At 55.2% G+C, this 17,339-nt stretch overlaps 7 protein-coding genes across 7 annotated transcripts; 2 read left to right on the forward strand and 5 right to left on the reverse strand.

Annotated features, from left to right (window-relative positions):
• Nucleotides 1-2,964: 2,964 nt before the first annotated feature.
• B0H18DRAFT_858501 (uncharacterized protein) lies at nt 2,965-3,593 on the reverse strand (the record flags this gene model as incomplete). Its single annotated transcript, XM_048039682.1, has 3 exons — nt 2,965-3,104; nt 3,173-3,386; nt 3,450-3,593. Coding segments are annotated over 3 exons (498 nt in total), but the record flags the coding sequence as incomplete, so codon positions are not given.
• Nucleotides 3,594-4,632: 1,039 nt separating this feature from the next.
• Nucleotides 4,633-4,911, reverse strand: B0H18DRAFT_863555 (uncharacterized protein; the record flags this gene model as incomplete). Its single annotated transcript, XM_048039739.1, has 2 exons — nt 4,633-4,776; nt 4,846-4,911. Coding segments are annotated over 2 exons (210 nt in total), but the record flags the coding sequence as incomplete, so codon positions are not given.
• Nucleotides 4,912-4,989: 78 nt separating this feature from the next.
• Nucleotides 4,990-5,148, reverse strand: B0H18DRAFT_858789 (uncharacterized protein; the record flags this gene model as incomplete). The annotated part of the gene is made up of 1 exon (XM_048039685.1): nt 4,990-5,148. A coding segment is annotated over one exon (159 nt), but the record flags the coding sequence as incomplete, so codon positions are not given.
• A 2,644-nt stretch (nt 5,149-7,792) lies between these two features.
• Nucleotides 7,793-8,709, reverse strand: B0H18DRAFT_1023165 (uncharacterized protein). The gene is made up of 3 exons (XM_048029622.1): nt 8,638-8,709; nt 8,514-8,590; nt 7,793-8,463 (listed from the first exon to the last, which is right to left on the reverse strand). The coding sequence occupies exons 1-3, from the start codon at nt 8,649-8,651 to the stop codon at nt 8,192-8,194; spliced, it is 363 nt and encodes a 120-aa protein (XP_047890465.1). The 5' UTR covers nt 8,652-8,709; the 3' UTR covers nt 7,793-8,191.
• Nucleotides 8,710-8,794: 85 nt separating this feature from the next.
• B0H18DRAFT_1213255 (uncharacterized protein) lies at nt 8,795-13,320 on the forward strand (the record flags this gene model as incomplete). Its single annotated transcript, XM_048036509.1, has 5 exons — nt 8,795-9,186; nt 9,243-12,473; nt 12,527-13,045; nt 13,096-13,184; nt 13,239-13,320. Exons 1-5 carry the CDS (start codon nt 8,938-8,940, stop codon nt 13,318-13,320), a joined length of 4,170 nt encoding a protein of 1,389 aa, XP_047890466.1. The 5' UTR covers nt 8,795-8,937.
• Nucleotides 13,096-15,720, reverse strand: B0H18DRAFT_1191073 (thioredoxin-like protein; the record flags this gene model as incomplete). Its single annotated transcript, XM_048036043.1, has 10 exons — nt 13,096-13,684; nt 13,735-13,875; nt 13,934-14,107; nt 14,134-14,220; nt 14,273-14,476; nt 14,527-14,626; nt 14,681-14,917; nt 14,972-15,326; nt 15,376-15,512; nt 15,569-15,720. 10 exons carry the CDS (start codon nt 15,718-15,720, stop codon nt 13,511-13,513), a joined length of 1,761 nt encoding a protein of 586 aa, XP_047890467.1. The 3' UTR covers nt 13,096-13,510.
• A 132-nt stretch (nt 15,721-15,852) lies between these two features.
• On the forward strand, nt 15,853-16,759 carry B0H18DRAFT_1023172 (CGI-121-domain-containing protein). Its single transcript, XM_048029623.1, has 4 exons — nt 15,853-16,040; nt 16,097-16,219; nt 16,283-16,459; nt 16,512-16,759. The coding sequence occupies exons 1-4, from the start codon at nt 15,858-15,860 to the stop codon at nt 16,629-16,631; spliced, it is 603 nt and encodes a 200-aa protein (XP_047890468.1). The 5' UTR covers nt 15,853-15,857; the 3' UTR covers nt 16,632-16,759.
• The last annotated feature ends 580 nt before the right edge of the window (nt 16,760-17,339 follow it).

Genomic DNA, 17,339 nt, shown 5'->3' on the forward strand with positions numbered 1-17,339 from the left:
GCGTGATAGGCGACTTCGTTTGACCTCGTGCTCTGGCTCGGGTTCGTAATCGGAAGGTGCATCGGCGTCGGCGTCGGGCAACGGGGAGCAGGACGACGATGGCGAACCAAATGCTGAGGAGGTCGAGGTCGAGCATGAGGGTGGCGCCACAACAGTCGAACCCGCTATTATTGAGGAAGCTGCAGCCGCGTGAGGTGCGGGAGCAACGAGTGGCGGCGGAGGCACAATCTGGTCATCCATGAGCGTGGCATTGTCGTTCAACTTAGCCCTGGGGGAGCCGCATCCAGTGGCGTTGCCGGTTCCAGTGCGGCAGATGCACGCGGCTCGTCTGCAGCATCGGACTCTGCGACTGGTGCATTGTCCTCCACTAGGTCCTCACCCACTTTGCATCGTCTGCGTTCTCGCCGTCGGTGAGTTCGGGTGGCGGGGCACCCTTGTACGATGCAGTGCGAGTATTGGATCCGCTGAATGCACCGTCAAGCTCGCCGTCGTCCTCGTCGACGTCCTCATCGTCGGTACTGTCTTCGTTTTCGAAGTAGCCTTCTGGGAGTGACTACAGCACGCCCGAAGCGTGCGCAGGCAGCCCGTCGTCGTCGTCTTTGCGCTCGTCCGTCGAGCAAGGGTAGAGGCGCGTCGGGCAAGGCTTGAAGTGCATCAAGCAGGGGCTGCGGCGTCTCGAACGAGGGATGCGGCACGTCAAAAGAGAGCTGAGGCGCATCGTCGAGCGAGGGTAGAGGCACATCGAGCTCCGTACTTCGCAGCACGAGGGCTCGAGCGCTGCTTCGGGAACGGTTCGCGCGCGAGAGTTGAGGTGCGTCGAGCGAGAGTTGAGGTGCGTCGAGCGAGAGTTGAGGTGCGTCGAGCGAGAGTTGAGGTGCGTCGAGCGAGGGCTGCGGCGTGTCAAATGAGGGCTGCGGCGTCGAGAGAGGGCTGTGACATGTCGAGCGAGGGTTGAGGTGCGTCGAGCGAGGGCTGCGGCGTGTCTAGAGAGAGCTGAGGCATCGAGAGAGCTAAGGCGGGTCGAAAGAGGCCGAGGTACGGCGTTGAGCGAGGGCTGAGGTGTACAGTGCGACAATGGAGGAGAGGAACACGATGGGAATTAGAGGGATACGATACTCACCGGCCGACAACCTTCCCTACCCCATTCGCGCCTGACGCCCTCTGGTGCGATCCTTCGTGTCTCTTCATGTGCTTCTGCACACGTCGGGATAGCCTGGGCAGCCATTGCGCAGCGTCCATCTGCGCAGCCGGCAGGGCTTCCTGGTGAGGCTTGGTGCGCGTGCTGGCGTAGCCGTCTCGTCATCGCGCTGCGCGCGCGTGTTGGGCTGCTCGTCTTCGAGCAGTGATCCCACTGCCGCCGGGCGTGTGGCAATTCTGCACAGCCCGATACTTGTCTTGAGGGCTGCCCGCGCAGGTGATGCTGTAGCAAGTCGAGTGGCCGGATCGCGAGTCAGGTGGAAAGGGCACTGGGGGAGGATGCGGGGCATAAGTAGAACAAGCGAGGGCGCGGATGAGTGTGAATGAGCATGGCTCGGGGATGTAGCCGTGTCGGGAGCGAGCGGACACGCTGAATGTGCATGCAGAGTAGAGTACGGCGGGGGATGGTGGATAGGAAGACTCACCGCAGTCTGTCCGACTCGCCTCTGCGCCCGACCACTCTCCCTGCCTGTCTGGCTCGCATCCGACAACTGACGGTGGGGCGTTCCGCTGTCCGGCGTGTCGGCTGTAGAGTTCAGTCATATGGAAGGGGGTGACAAGGCGTTGCGGACGTACCTGCGATGCTTTGCACTCTCTTCCACTGTTCCACGATCACATCACCCTCCGCCTCCTGATCCTTTGCGTGGACTTTGGCTGTGTCCTGCAGCGCGACACTGACGTCCTAGGTAGCTTACCAGCTGAGAGTGGGGACGGAGAGAGAGAAGTGTGGTCGAAGGCAAGTCGAAGGAGATGAACCGCGCGGCGCGAGTTAGTGTTCTCGTGCGCCGGCGCCTTCGAGAGCCGCCCTCTACATCTCCTTAGCACTTCGTCAGTGCAATACCACCAGGAATGAACACTCAGGTAATGTGTCTTCACTCAGATTGTGTGAAACAGATTGTTTAGAAAAAACTTGGTATACCTTGTACGCACCGTTCTGGAGATAATTGAATACATTGTATACCAGTGCTATTCATACGAGAAGTCGCCGCCTCACCACTGGCACGGACTAGATGATTGCGAGCTCGTGCATCACGAAGTCATAGACAAACGTCCTCGCATTGCTACAAGTGAGAGGAAACTACTCGCTATCGTCCGGAACCGGTATACCGCATGCCGAATCCAACGCTGCCAACTCCTCGTCATCTACTAGCATATCCGCGAACCCTTGCAACACCTCAACCTCGAGGATCTCCATCTGCGCTGAGTTCCATTTTGCATAGTCGTATATCTCGGGCTTCCAAGCTGACTTCATCATCTGCAGCTCCTCAAAAAGCTCGGCCCCAGTGCGAGCTCGCTTGTCGGTCGCTGTTCCCTTCGCTCCGGAAAAGAGGCGTTTGCAAGGCACGGATGATGCTTGGATAGGGAGTATGTCGAGGGCGAGGAGAGCAAGGGTGGGGTACTCAGATGCATGCTCCTAGTGTAACATGAGTGTAGTGTCGGAAATGGGAGAAATCGAGACTCACAGACCACCACTCCACGAGATCAGTATCCTTCGTCACAGTCTCATGCGCCGCACCAAGGTAGTGTTCAAGCTCGGCCTTCCAACCTTCCACAAACGCTTCCGCAGCTTCCAACTTCTCTCGACGACGACGGTCATATGCAGATTCAGTTGTGGGGGTGCTCCGTGTGCCGCCAGCTTGAGCCGAGCTTCCGGCAGCACCCAAGGCTGTTTCCTCTGCATGTCGTGCCTGTCGTTTCTTGTAGTAATGTTTGACCTAGTACAGCAACATTTGTGTACACTGCTAATGAAAGGACAAAAGAATAACATACGGTGTTTTCGACAATCTTTCGAGCCTCCTGCTTCCAGTTCTTCGCATCGAAATTCCCCGCAGACCATTGTTCCTGCCGCTCCTCCTCGCCGCCCCACTCACTCTCTATGTAGTCAAGCTTGTAGTATGGGTGTAGGACTTGGGGATGACACTATGAGAATGCCATGCACAAATAATACGGCCCTGGGCCAATTAAGTGGACGTACCTAATGCGAGAACGTACACAGGTGATCTGTCGAGCGCACAATAGTACTTGTGCAGCTTCTTGATTGCATTGTCGAGGCCAGGCTTATAGGCTTGAAATTTCGGATTGTCACGCTTGCCTTCCCATCTCGTTAGAAGGTCTTCAAATGCTGGCAGAACTCGCCAAAGTGTTGGCGACTTCTCGTAGGAGAAGAGCTGATGAATGTCGTTCGCATCCTATAATAAGCACATTACTAATCAAAGCGCGTACTACGTCTGCAGGCCTCGCCTTTCACTGACCTTCAAGATATCGACAACGTCTTTGACGTGCTCCCAGTCCTGTTCTTTCAGCTTGAAGGATGACCATGGGATCCGCTTGACAATCTTGCCCTTCGCGCGCAGTGTAGTGATGGGACCAAAGAGGTCGTCTGCTGTATTAATGAACAAATTGATTGCCTACGAAACAGAGTCATCTCGGATGGTGGAACATAGATATTCATGGTGCTCACCGTGCGAAGATCATACCCTCCTTCCATCATACCCGATGACGAGCCCCATCGTGTGTTGTTGTGCAACGGAATTGTAACTGGAATACATTTCGAGTCGATTTGCTTCTGACAGTGTTCGAAATGCTCGATGCGCTGCGACGAGGCTTTGATCTGAATATGAGTAGAGATGATTGTGATTCATTTCCGAAGTGCGAGCACCGAGTGGTGCGAAACATCTCGTACCTTCACAATGAGTGTTTGCAAGAATGCGATGGAATCCAGCTTGCCACCTTGTATACGATTCTCCGTGTCACTTGGGTCATACTCCCAGATTGCAGTGGTCGTCTTGATGGCCGAGGTCTTTGTGACGAATGCCATAAAATCCTTTATGCCGAGCTGCACGATGTGACCCATGCATCTGGTAGTAGACAAGACTCAATGAGCACCCGAGATCTGTCATTCACGGTCAACTAGTTGTGACGGCGTACCCGAGTAGATCTTCGAGTTCATTCCAGAGCAGATCGAGCGCCAAGTGCGACTTTGAGACTGTTGCACCCATAGTGCTGTTGTTGGATGCGTTGTTGGCTGTCACATGCCCAAGCTAGTGGCATGTCGCACGGCGAACCGAAACAAATCAGCAAATCAGGACGTACAGCATAGCCACTTAATGACACACCTTGGACGAGTTCTGTACACCTTTCACTACAATTCCAACCCTCTCTACTGCGCCCATGAAATACATCCCCAAGTTTTTGCCACTGTGCTCGCCAGAGAGACCCTTGAAGGCTATGACTGCAGTACGCAGTTCCCATCGGTGAGTCTTCTCGTCGACTGCAATCCAGTGTGCCGTGATGCCAAGGAAAGCTGCCCGTGTGGTATCTGCAGACCAGCAATCAGTTGTGGTTGATATACGACCGGGCGTACCCTAGCTCGTGTTGTCGATCAGTACTGCATTAGTACACAACCATGGCAGAGCTACATACCTCGAAGTCGTGTCTAAGTTGCTCAATGTGTTTGACGAATGCGTTGTGAATGAAAATCTTGATGTCATGCGTTGTCGGAAGATCTAAGTTGACGGTTTGAGGGCGCATCCCAACTAGGCAATTCCGAAATGACGAGGTCTGTGCGAGTGAAAGTGACTGCAAAGAACCAGTCCGAAGCTTAGTATGAGTTCGAGATCTGGAGTAGCTTGTAGCAAGAACACGTACCTGATCATCGCAGACGATGTGCTTTGCCTCAAGCTCCAAAATTGTCTGGCGTGAGAACTCGCGAGGACCGCCAGTCTTGGACGTGAAGAAGGTGTCGAGTGGCTTCAGCCCTTTCTTGTCGCGGTTGGACTGTTTGAGCTCTGTCAGAACATCACGAGGAATACAGCGATGGTTCGGCTCGATGTTCGCGGCTTCGCAAGCAGTCTTGTAGGCTAACCAGTGCTGTTGGATATGTTGGCGACAGGTAGAGTTGGCACCGAGAAAGAAAGCTTTTCGTAGGCCGTGCTTCTTCACAAATGGTTCGTTATTCCTATAAAACCGATGAATATACAAGACATCAATGATAGACAAATGCACATACTTGCACTCGTTGCACCAGCGGCCTCTAAGAGTGTTGACTGTGCCGTCCGACTGCTTGAACCCGACCTTTGTCCTGTCGGAGAAGATCAATAATAAATCTCGTGTGGCATCCTTCTTCACAGGCAGTGTGCTCGGAGTTGATGAGGCTGCACGGTGTCGATTACCCTTGTCATTCGAACAATAGTTTTATGTCAGACTCGTCAGACACAGTCTTGACTCGGATGCATACCTTGTCTTTCCCGTTTTTGCTGTCTACCTCCGAAACAACATCCAATTCATCCAGCTCCTCGACCTCTTCAGGTTCGACCTCATCATCTGTTATATCAACATGACTCGGATGCTCGTCCTCGGATTCAGTTTCGGATTCAGTATTTGGCTGCTTGCGCTTGCGTGGTCGGCCAGTAGACTTGACTGCTTTGGAGACTCTGGGTATGTCCTCGCCAGATTCCTCACTGGAAGTCCCGTGTGGATGACGAGCTTTATTTGATTGCTTCCGAGGGCGTGTAGTATGGTGCTGGCTAGAAGCTTTGCTCGTTTTCGCTGTCTTTGTACCTTTGGAAGATTTGGTCTTCGAACGATTGCTGGCAGGTGGCATGCAGACCACAGTGACACGATTAGGAACAGTGAGAAGGAACAGCAAGACAACACGAAGACCAACTTGAAAATGCAACTGTATGATATGTGTTGTGCCATAAATGCAATAAAACAAATAAATTAATACATGAGCGGGATAACATATAGTCACTACAAGGATGGATCAGTAACATACTGCATTAGTGGCGAGACACTTCGCAATTGCTATTCTAAGTAAATATAAAAAGACCGGTCCTAACCAGTCCCAACCAGTCTTTTATCAGTCCTTGTGGCTGACACTGAAGTTGAGAGACTGCAACTGGACTGGTCAGGACTGGTCCTTAACAAGCAGTCCAGTCTGGTCTTTTTTTTGTCCAGTCCCTGTCCAGTCCCAGTTTTTTTCCAGTCCTGGAACTGGACTTTCAAACACTACAGCTGCCCGACAACCTCGAGTCCATGGGTCGGGCGATTCACAACATCGCTGTCGACCAGCGCCACACGCACAGCACCCTCGTCGGATTGCTTGAAAGCCTGCTCGAACACGTCAACACCGACCGTGGCTTCGACGCCAGCCTGTCTGTTTGTAGGGGTAGGGGTGGTGGACATGGGTGTGGGAGTCGAGGACATAGATACGAGAGTTGCCAAGGCCGTCACTAGTTAGTTTGACCTAGCCGTGTACTTGTCCGTAGTCCTACCAATGTAGTGACTCTTCTAAACTGCGTAACTTCGCCACTAAGGGTCCCGAACACGGATGCTTGAGCTTCGAACATCGGGTGGTTCCCTCAAACGGATGGGTAGCGCGTCGACTGTACTGACTTAGTATACCGTCGTATCGACCGTAGATCGCGTTTTTGGTGGGTAGGTGAGCTAAGGGCTCATCATCGTCAATCGTAACAAACGCACCATCCTCTCGTGCAGAGGAACTCATCAATCAGATCTTCGGTTGATGAATTCTGCAGGTTGTCTACGGTCCTGATGGGGAAGTGGTCAGATATTCCGTCGGTATCAACAACAACAATCCCAACCGAACCTTCCTCACCCCGTCGGAAGTCCCACCAGCCGTCCTTACTCAAAACCGCGATGCCGCCATCTATCGATATCGTGCCAATCGGGTGTCGATGGACGCTCCTCACGTTGGATCTCTCACAATACTCGCCAAGTTGAATGAGAGTTCTAGCTCGGATGACCAACCGGCAAGCCAACAATCCTCTCCCTGGCACTTCGATAATGATCTCAATGATCTTTACGCGGACGGGAATGACAGTGGAGACAAACAGGATCCTGAAGCTTAGAGGTCAACACGGACGTCGACCATAGGAAGGGGCTTATGTTACCAGGCGCCATGTTACGTACATTTCATTTTCTTTTACTTTGTATCTCTAACCACCTCGCATGCACAGGGACCGGTTATGTACTCTACCGCACCCAGACTACCATGTGATAGCTGACTCTTGCTGACTCCTTTCTCCATCATGATTACCACTTCCTTCGTCAGGGATGACACATCCTGACTCATGCTTACTGTACTATCTGACTCAGATTGTTTCTCTTGTATATATACATGTACAATAGGGGTCGGACTCTTCAGTTCGACCTGGTTAGCAATCAACACTAGCTTTCTCATACTGCTACCGCTTCGGAACTCGACTAGGACAAAGGGACTTGTGTCCTTCCTAGGTCTAAGAAACAGAACTCCTCTCAAAGTTAGTAGCCTTGTAAAGCTTGTGGCTTGTAGTGTTCCACTCGCCCAGCTTTGCGTAACAGGATGTGCACAGGTTGCGGCACATCGGTGGCTGCTCAGAGGCAAGAGTTCAGGCTCTGCCATGGCCGACTTTGGCTGGTGGCTGAAAGTGTGACATCTGCCAGCAGCAGAGATTTCATTCTATAGCTCATTTATCACTGGAATGATGGTCTCAGGGGGTGGTATAGACTCAATACATTGTGCAGAAAATGTTTCATGGAGATACAGTCAGCGCAGCCCGAGATATGCCCAGGGTGCTGACTTCTAGGGGCTGCTGACTGACTGGTCCAAAATAGTATGCCATGATCCATCCCATGCCTGTACACAAACTTTGAACAATGCTAATGTTTCAGTGTTGCCTGCTGGGCCATCCCCCCCAGTGAGACAAGGACAGTCACTATGCAACTCATTGTCTGGCCATGATAATAGTTTCCTTGCAGTCAGTTATGATTCTCGTTGTGCAAGCCCAGCCATAAAGAAGTGCCGGAGAGTTGCAAGTCAACGCAACTTAGGGTGAACATGACGGCGGATCGTTCGCCGACCTGTTAGACGTGTTCACAATCGCTTCGACTGAAGGATCGGACGCCATCGGATACACACCTAATGCACAAGAGTAGTAGGGAATACAGACCGTAGAACGACGTGCGACGACGATGATGAGAAAGTGTTTGATCAGAAGCCCCTCCCTCTGCCCCTCCCCCTTCCACGCCCACGACCGCGCTCGACCCCTCGTCCACGACCGCGGCCTCGCGCCTCGTCCTTTTTCCTGTTCTTCGGTTTCGGGGCGTCATCGACGAGCAAGGTGTCGAGAGGAAGGGCGTCGGGGAGGACGAAGTAGCGAATGTTGTTCCCGCGAATGGAGAGTGAATCCAAGGACGTAGGCTCGCGGTTGCGGGCGGTCATTTTGACGGTCTTGAGATGAGTGTTCATTTGCATGTCCACGCCTGCTCTTGGTTTGAACTGGAGACGAGCGGACGAGAAGGAAAACGCGTACCTGTGATCGTGCCGTGGACGATGGAGCCGTTTTTGAGCTCGACCGTGACCGTCTCATTGTTCAGTTTCATCAGGAATCTATCGCCTTGTCAAACGGGCGGTACCATGCAGGACGCAACACACACCTTACGAGCTTCATGGTGGGGGACGACGACGGGGACGATGAGGGCGGCGGCGACGGGGAGGATCAAGTCAACGCGGTGAGACGCCAGTGCACGTGATGCGGGTCGCGCCGGGAGAAGAGAGAAAAAGCCGGGGAGCCACGCGGGCCGGCAGCGATCGCCCGCAGAGTCAAAGCGCGGCCATAAGTAAAGCGTCGTCGCTGCCGTCGCCTCGTCGCTGCCGCCGTCGTCTTCGTCCCACCCCCGCCCTGCAGCCGTGCCCTGAGCTTAGGCCTCTCGCTGAGGCCGTCACCCGACGCCATCATGCTGCCCAAGGTCGCAAATCATCTACTGCACCACACCGCGCGTGCCATATCCGTCGCGCAGAACCAGACCGGCCACACCATCCGCAATGTCCTCCAATTGCAGTCGTCCTCCACACCGTCCACCGCATCTGGCAACTTCGGCGGCTGGAATGGTGCATCTTCCTCCCACTCGAATTGGAATGGTCGTGGTGCTGGCTCTGGCGGCGCTAAATTTCATCCCGGCGGTCGTTCATATGCTGGATACACGGTGCGTCGTGCAATCATCTTTCGAAGCTGTCCCACTCAACTGAGCTTATCCCTCAGGGTGCTGGCAGGGCTGTGACCCAGGCCGAAACCATCTCTGTGAATGACCTCAGCCAGTCCGCTGGCGATGATTCGGACGATATCCCTCCCGGCCTTCGTCGCGGTGCTCACTCTCCCAAGAGTCATGGTTCTTCCCTACCACCTCGCGCCCGGTCTCGTGCAGGTCTCACCGTCGTCCGGACAGTACAGTCTCACACAAAGTCTAACCGACCCTTTGGCGGACAGGTCGTCGTCGAGACCTCCTCAACCAACGCTGGATTGTCGACACAAGCGACCGCCCTGCTCCTTCACAGGCTATCTGCCCGAGATGTAACCGCTCGCCCGTATTCCACAGCCTCTAACGTTCAGACCGTCAGCGACTACCTCGACGTCGAGTCTCCGCCCTCTTCCTCAGCCAGCTTACAGCATTCGGACGCCTCGTATTCCAGGCCACCCTCTCCAGCTTCATCCTTGCCCACACCACCTCCCGAGGACGTGGAGGAGGCGCCTACCAATGAGACCGCAGATTACAAGGCTTTCGAGCACGCTGCTCAGAACAAGGACGCGCAGAAGGTGCATGACCTCGTTGAGAGCATGCACTCTCGTGCGACTCGACCCTCCGTCCAACTGTACAATGCAGCGCTGTCGTCCTTGCGGGCAGTCCGTTCTCCTCACCAATCGCTACGGTACATCCTCGAGCTCTACAATGCAATGCTGGCTCGCTCTATCGCCCCGAACTTCAAGACGTACACCACTCTTATACAGGCGTTCACGGAGCGCGACCGTGATGTACAGGAGGCATTGCAACGTCTTGAGAGGAATGTACGTTGGCAGACGACACTCGGCGGCACAGAGTCCATTGCAGACCGGAAACGCATCTCGAACCTACGCGCTGAAAACAATCTTCGCCCCGCCATGACGCTATTCCAGACAGCATGTGCTATTCCGCACACGAAAATGCCCCGGGTTATCTACCATGGTCTTCTCGAATCCTGTGCCAATCACGCGAACGTCGACGCCGCTATTCATGTTTTCGCCCACCTCGAACGCCGCAGGGATATTCTTCCTACTGCGCGTACCTTCCACCTACTCATGTCCGTGTACACCGCCCTCGCGGACTGGCAGAGTGCGAAGGACGTATTCGAAGAATTTAGGCAAGCGTGCAAATCTGGAAGAATCGGCGCCGTGCTGGATATTGAAGGCAGCGCGGAGGAAACTCACCGTCTACTGCGCCTCACTCGTATCAACGTCTGGAACGCCATGCTCGAGGCGTATGTACGGAGTGGGCAACACACGGCCGCCCTCGGTTTACTGGAGCAGATGCTTGACACCAAGGCTGGCGAAGCATTCGACGTTGCCGACGTTCCTCCTCCTTCTCCGGGCACTTTCCACCGCCTGATCGCATCGTTCTGTCAATCCGGCGAGATCGGCACGGCTCTGGCGTGGTTCGACAGGCTCTTGCTGCAAGACGTCGCTCCCCGTTCGCCTGACGACGCGTCGGTGAGCCCTTGCAGGCCAAACTCCTCCACGTGGGCGAGCATCATCGAAGCCGTTTGTCTGGATGGCCGAATCGATGACCTCATGAGGGTCATGTCATCCTTCGAGCGGCTTGCTGATCAGGACAACCTGATGCTCCACAGAAACGACATTTACCTGGTACTTCAGACGTACTTCCGCCATCTCTCGCTGCATCCGAACCTCGAGGAAGCTCAGGTCGTCTCGATCACAGATGCAATGTCTACTGTGATTGCACGTTATGGACCTGCAGTTCTTCGGTGTCTGGTGAACGACGACAAACCGCGTGAACTATGCGTTGCCCTTCCGCATCTGCTTTTATCCAAGGGAAGAGCGAAGGAAGCATGCCGCTTGGTGCTCTCCTACGTTGCGTTTGAGGGTCAGGAGCGCGGTGCGCTCTCCGAGGAAGTGACTTCGAGGCGGAAAGCTGTCCGTGACTTGGTACTCGGGTTCTGTCGACGTTGTTGCACGGAGACCGACGGGAAGCTATCCTTGCAGGAGGTGATTGGTCTCGGCAGACTCTTCTGGGTTATACGAGAGGCTATTCCGGCTGATGTGGCAGCATGGAGCCTGCAGGCCTACGCAGCAGCTCGGTCCAACGCTGATGAACTGCGTCATCTGACATTGGACGATTGGACATTCGTGGCCTTTGTTGTCCCCGAAGTCGAAGGCATCGTCGCAGTCGAGGACGTTCTCGGTGATATGGAACGTATAGGCATGAAGTTGACAAGCCTTCCGACGCATAGCCGTATCCGGCTGTTCACCCGACTGCGTGACCAGCGGGACGAGTCCTACGCATCCGAAACCATGCACCGTTATGACCCTGAGGCGGAGCACATCCTCAATTTGGTGGCAAGCAAGGACGCCAACCGCAATAATCTCGTCGAGCTTGCCCCGCCAAGCGAAGATTCTCCTGCCCCTCCGTTGGCCAAGGTGCAACACCCTCACAGCGCATTTGTCTCAGAGTTTTGGCCAATCCCCAATGCACGTATATCTCCAGCCGTCGCCTATCAACGGTTCGAAGCCGGGCGCGCGCGGAACGTCTACCCTTACCCAGTTGTCTTGTCTCGCCTGATAACCACCCTTGGTCGCGATCGCGAGATAGAAAAGGTGCGAACATTGTATGACAGCGCTCAGCTTGTCTTGCAGACATACGAACACAACAAAGAAGAACAGTCGTACGCTTGGTTCCTGGTCGAAGACAGCATGGTCATTGCTCTCGCCCACGGTGGCGAGTTGGACGCCGCTCACGTTCATCGGGCCCGCATCATCGAACACGGGGGAGTGCCCACTGCCGACGCGTATGGTGCACTGATTCACAATGTCAAGGACACGACGGATGACGCTTCCAGCGCCATCGCGCTTTACCGCGAATCGCGCGAGCGTGGTGTTATCCCTAACGTCTTCCTGTACAACACCATGATCTCCAAGCTCGCGAAGGCGCGCAAAGCCGACGATGCCATTGCCCTGTTCAAAGAGATGAAGGCCAGTGCTATCCACCCTTCGTCGGTGACCTACGGCGCAGTCATCGCAGCTTGCTGCCGGGTAGGCGATGTAGCGTCTGCAGAGACGTTGTTCACGGAGATGGCTGCTCAACCTAGCTTCAGGCCACGCGTCCCTCCCTACAATACAATGATGCAGTTGTACACAAGTACGAGGCCCGATCGTGCCCGCGCCCTTCATTATTTCGACCAGCTGGTCGCTGCAAGAGTCAAGCCTAGTGCGCATACGTACAAGGTTAGTTCAGGCTCTCGATCGTCGACGCCGATGCTCATGCTTCCGCATTGTAGCTTTTGTTGGACGCGTACGGTTCCATTGAACCTGTTGATTCAGCTGCCATGGAACGGGTCTTCGGCGAGATCACGTCCGGACGTAAACCGCTCATACAGGGCACCCACTGGGCCTCCTTCATCCATTCCGTCGGATGCGTGCAGAAGGATCTGGACCGCGCTCTCGCTTTGTTCGACTCGGTCGCCTCCCATCCCTCTACGCGTCAGTCGGGCGCCCAGCTGCCGGATGCAGTTGTCTTTGAATCGCTGATCAACGTTTTGGCTGCCCACCGCCGCGTGGACCTCATACCAGGCTACGTGTCGCAGTTGAGGACTTACGGGATTCACATGACGGCCTACATCGCCAATCTGCTCATAAAAGCCTATGCGTCAGCGGGGGACATCGAACGCTCGAGAGAAATCTTCGATAGCCTGGCTGATCCACCTGAAGGCATTGCAGCTCCGCACAACCACGCTCCCCATGATGCACAAAGCAGTGACATCTCACAGGTCCCCGTTGACGCGCCAGTATATCGTGAGGTATGTCAATGAAAGTTGTTTTCTTTAGACTCACGCTGATATAAGGATAGCCCTCGACTTGGGAGGCCATGGTGCGGGCAGAACTGGGTCACCGCAACCGGGATGAGGCCATCGCACTCCTTGACCGAGCGCAGGCAAGGTTCGTCATCACTTGCTCCCGGAGACGGCTCCGAGCTAATTTTAATTGCATTAGACAATTCCCCCCGGCCGTGTTGAATCGTATTAGTGGTATCCTCCTCGACGATTCGGTGTCTCCTTGGGCTGAGCCTGAGTGAGGTGCTGAATGTTGAAAGGGAGCTTGCATTCGGGTTGTGTTCATGTATGCTGCATCTGTCGTCCCATCCATCCATTGTAGCATAGTCAACTGCGCTGATACTGTATCACCTGGCTAATACGGACGAAAAGTACTACGGATTATCCTAGAACATGACGATGTCACGACGGCAAACGATATATATATAAATGCTAATCTAGCCTGTCCGATTTGCGATAAACCCCATGGCCTGCATCAACGTCTGAGCTGAAGAGCCGTCGTGCAAGGAAAACTACGACAAGTATACCGAGAACAATGAAGGACATCGTGCGCCAAGGGTACAGCAGCACAGACGACTCGATGGAAGTCAACTTGCCGTTCAGGTACTGCCACCTACGTCAGATTGAAGGATGATAATATGAGCGAAGAAACATACCCGAGCCATGCGTTCGACGATGTTCTCTGAATGTTTGTAGGGGATCGTTGCTGCCTGTGCGCCTTGGATCGCGGAGAACACGCTGGTGGTCGTGAGCTGGATCTTCGCGCCGTATTGATCCACGTCGTAGTAGACCAAACCCTGCGGTGGACCAAAGGTCACCAACGCCCTCCCGCATACAGCCTATCAAAACACCTACAGAGTGATCCGCAACGACGACCTGGACCTCCTTGTCCGCCTGGATGCCGTACATGCCCTTGAGCCACTTGGCCCACTTGTCCGCGTCCATCCAGACGAACGTCACGCCCGGCCCGCCCTTCGCGTTCCGCCACTGCTTCGCGATGCGCTGGACGTCGGCGGCGGTGGCTTGGAGCTGCGTGGGGGAGCCGCGGCGAGGACGACGAGCGGCTTGTGGGGCGCGTTCATGACGTCCTGGAACGTGTCCGAGTCGAGCGCCATGCTCGTCGGGAGGCGGTTCTTCAGCAACTGTGGGACTTATGAGTGCTGTTGGTGTGATTGCTGGAGAGTGGAGACTTACCCAGTCGACGAGAGCGGCCTTGTCGCTTGCCGACCGTGTTGCGGGGAGTCGGTAGACGGTGGCCGGGACGGCGTCGTGGTCCTTCAGTGCGAGAACCACGGCGGAGTCAGGTTGTACGTTGAAGTGTTCGTACAACTGGGGAGCCGCCGACGTGAAGACTGGGGGCGAGCCAAAGAGAGCCTGAGCGGCTTCTACGACGTCATTCTACTCAAGATATAAGTACGACGCTGAGGATAATAAATGAACGAGCTTACAACTACGGCGCCGTCAGAATAGGGATGAAGCAGAAGATACAGTACGGGATACTCCTCGATACGCGCGCTGAGGTCCTGATAGAACAGCTCCTGAATCGGCCTACGAGCGATTGGGATGAGAAGATATGCTGATCAAATACAACGGAGAACGCACGGTCCTGAAACCTTCTCCGCAAAGGCTTTCAGCTGCTCGAGCTTGCGCCCGCTAGTATACTCAACCTTGCCTGCGCCCTTGCCTCCGTAGTATATGAGCTGCGGGAAGCCTGGTACGCCCTCCGCTCGGCATAGCGAATCATGCGCTTCGCAGTTGACTTCAGCGATGGCGAGCTTGTGCTGCATCTTCTCTGCGAGCTGCGCCCAGATAGGCGCCAATTTTTTGCAGTGCCCACACCTTGAGTGCGACGGCTCGTTAGAGTGTAACCGAGGATCGCTGTCGAGAACATACCAGGGCGCGTAAAACTTGACGAATACGTGACCTTCGTCCACCGCGCTTTGGAAGGTCTTGTCGTCGAGAGCGAGCACCTTCCCATCCGGGTTGAGGTCCTTCACAGGAACAGTAGGCTTGTACGTATCCCTGTACTCTTGCACTTTGAGCTGGGGTACAGGGTCGGGTACAGCAGTAACGACCGGAACCTCGGTCGTCTCAGGCAGCGCCGGTAGCGAAGTCGGCTCCGCGTGCTCGGAGAGGTATGATGTGAGAATGTCGTAGGATCTTGGCTGCCGGTACATTTCGACGAACGCGCCATCGCGGTAAAGATTCATTTGAGGGTACCCGTCGACGCCATGAGCTTTGCAGAGGTCTGCGCGAGATGAGACAGCGTCTCGCGCTCGCATGTGTGGTGCACTCACCACCGTGGACAGCGCAGTTCACCTGCGCGAGGTGAATGCCCGGGTCGGACATGTTCGCGTTCTCTTGGACGAGCTGCTTCCATGTGGGCATGAAGTTGCGGCAGTGGCCACAGTACGGCGAGAAGTGCTCGACGAACCTGTCCGCAGCGCACGTAAAGTCATTGCTAGCACCTTTGAGGCTCCTGCTACGTACCATACCCCATGTGCGACCGTCTTGTCGAAGTCGTCGGGAGTGAGCACGAGCAGTTCTACCTCGTCCGAGCTGACCGGAAGCGCGGCGATGGCGAGGGTGAGTGATGCGAGGAGCAGCGAGGACGGCAGCCGGAGAAGGTTCGCAAGCCGCATTGTGGGCGACGAGACCAGCGTCGGGCGAACACTGAAATAGCAGTAGGCAAGAGACTTAGAGAGGTGAGCGGAGAAGACAAGAAACACGGCGGTGAAACGCGCGGAGACAGGCCGAGCGCAGCCACCGCCAGATGGAGATGGACTCCTTTCTCTACCCCCATCTCCCCGCCCGCGTCGCCCGCGTCCACCTCGCCCTCTTCGACCATGTCTCCAACGCTGCGCACATCAGAGAGCGCATCGTCCGCGCAAGTCAGCTGGAGGGCCCCGAAGGTGACCGCGAGCGCGAGGCCGTCAACTTCGCGTTCATCGACGCCCGTCTGGTCGGTTGACTGCTCCCATCTGGCTCTGTCCGTATCTAACAGATGTGACACTACAGATTACCAGCATGCTGCATCTGCAGACTGCGATCTACCAAGCCATCCTGGCTGAGGTCCAAGGTGCTCTCCGCACGAAGACTGTACACTCCGAGATCCTCTGGGCACTCAGTCCCAACAACAATGTGTGACTCGCACGCCCTATTCTCCTGGTCGACCTTCCGCTCAGATGAAATGGCATGACATAGATCACTGAAGCTATCAGGCGTTTCGGAGTCTCGGACAACACCACCGCCCTCATCGTTGTCCGCGTAGGCCCCTCTGGGGTAACGGACATCGAGGATCGCACGAAAGCGGTCGTTACAGGCGACCTCCTCCCTCTCTCGGACCTCACTAAGCTCACTGACTGGGCAACTGTCAGGAAGGTGCGTTCTTCGAAATGTCACTGTTCGTCGCGTTAACATGTCTACCCCGCAGTACTACAAGCTGAATGCCGACCCTGCGCTGAAGGCACCAGGCATGACCCCTGCACAGCAGCAACTGGCTGCGGACGAGATCGTCGTGAGCACGGTGGCCATGAAGAGCGTAGCTACCTAAATACCGTACCGTGGGCTGTCTTCGTGGGTGAATTGTAGGATGTACGCAGCTTTGTAGCAATAGCCCAACCCCCAATGTAGAATATCCCTATGCATGGCCTTCGACAATACTAAGATTTCAAGATGTAAGAGACGATCGAGACGTCAGGCTAGGCTGCGAACGAGATCGCCTCGGTCACGGCTCGCGCGCCTGTCTCGTGTATATGACCTTCCTCCAGCGCGTCGGCCGCTTCTCCAACCGTTCCGACACCATCCGCGCAGACATACCACAGATTCGTCTAGCATCCTGAGGGTGTCTCGCCGTGCAAGCCAAGATGTCAAGAGCTCTGAGAGTAGCACGCTCACTTCGGACTGCCGCTGCACGTCCTGCCCGCTACCCATGTTCGCGCCTGGAACTCAAGCCACCATGCGCGAGACATTACTCACAGCCGACGCAACAGACCTCTCAGGAGAGAGGGATAGGTCCGCGGTCGGGGTGAGTGCTTCACCTGTCAGCCTTGAATTATAGCCGCACAGCTCAAAACCAGGTCTTCACGCCAAAAGCTGCAGCTCTGTTCGTAGCGACTGGCGTCGGCCTCTACTTATACTTCAGATACGAGAAGCAGAAGTTGCAGGAGCAAAACGTGTGTCCCAGTTCACGCCTCCTCAGACATCCCTCACCAGGGTACGTTCACTAGAGAAAGAGCAAGAAGACAAGCAGGTCGGACGG

This window comes from Fomitopsis serialis (assembly GCF_022376445.1).
Source record: "Fomitopsis serialis strain Sig1Antser10 chromosome Unknown B0H18scaffold_65, whole genome shotgun sequence".
Lineage (NCBI taxonomy): Eukaryota > Fungi > Basidiomycota > Agaricomycetes > Polyporales > Fomitopsidaceae > Fomitopsis > Fomitopsis serialis.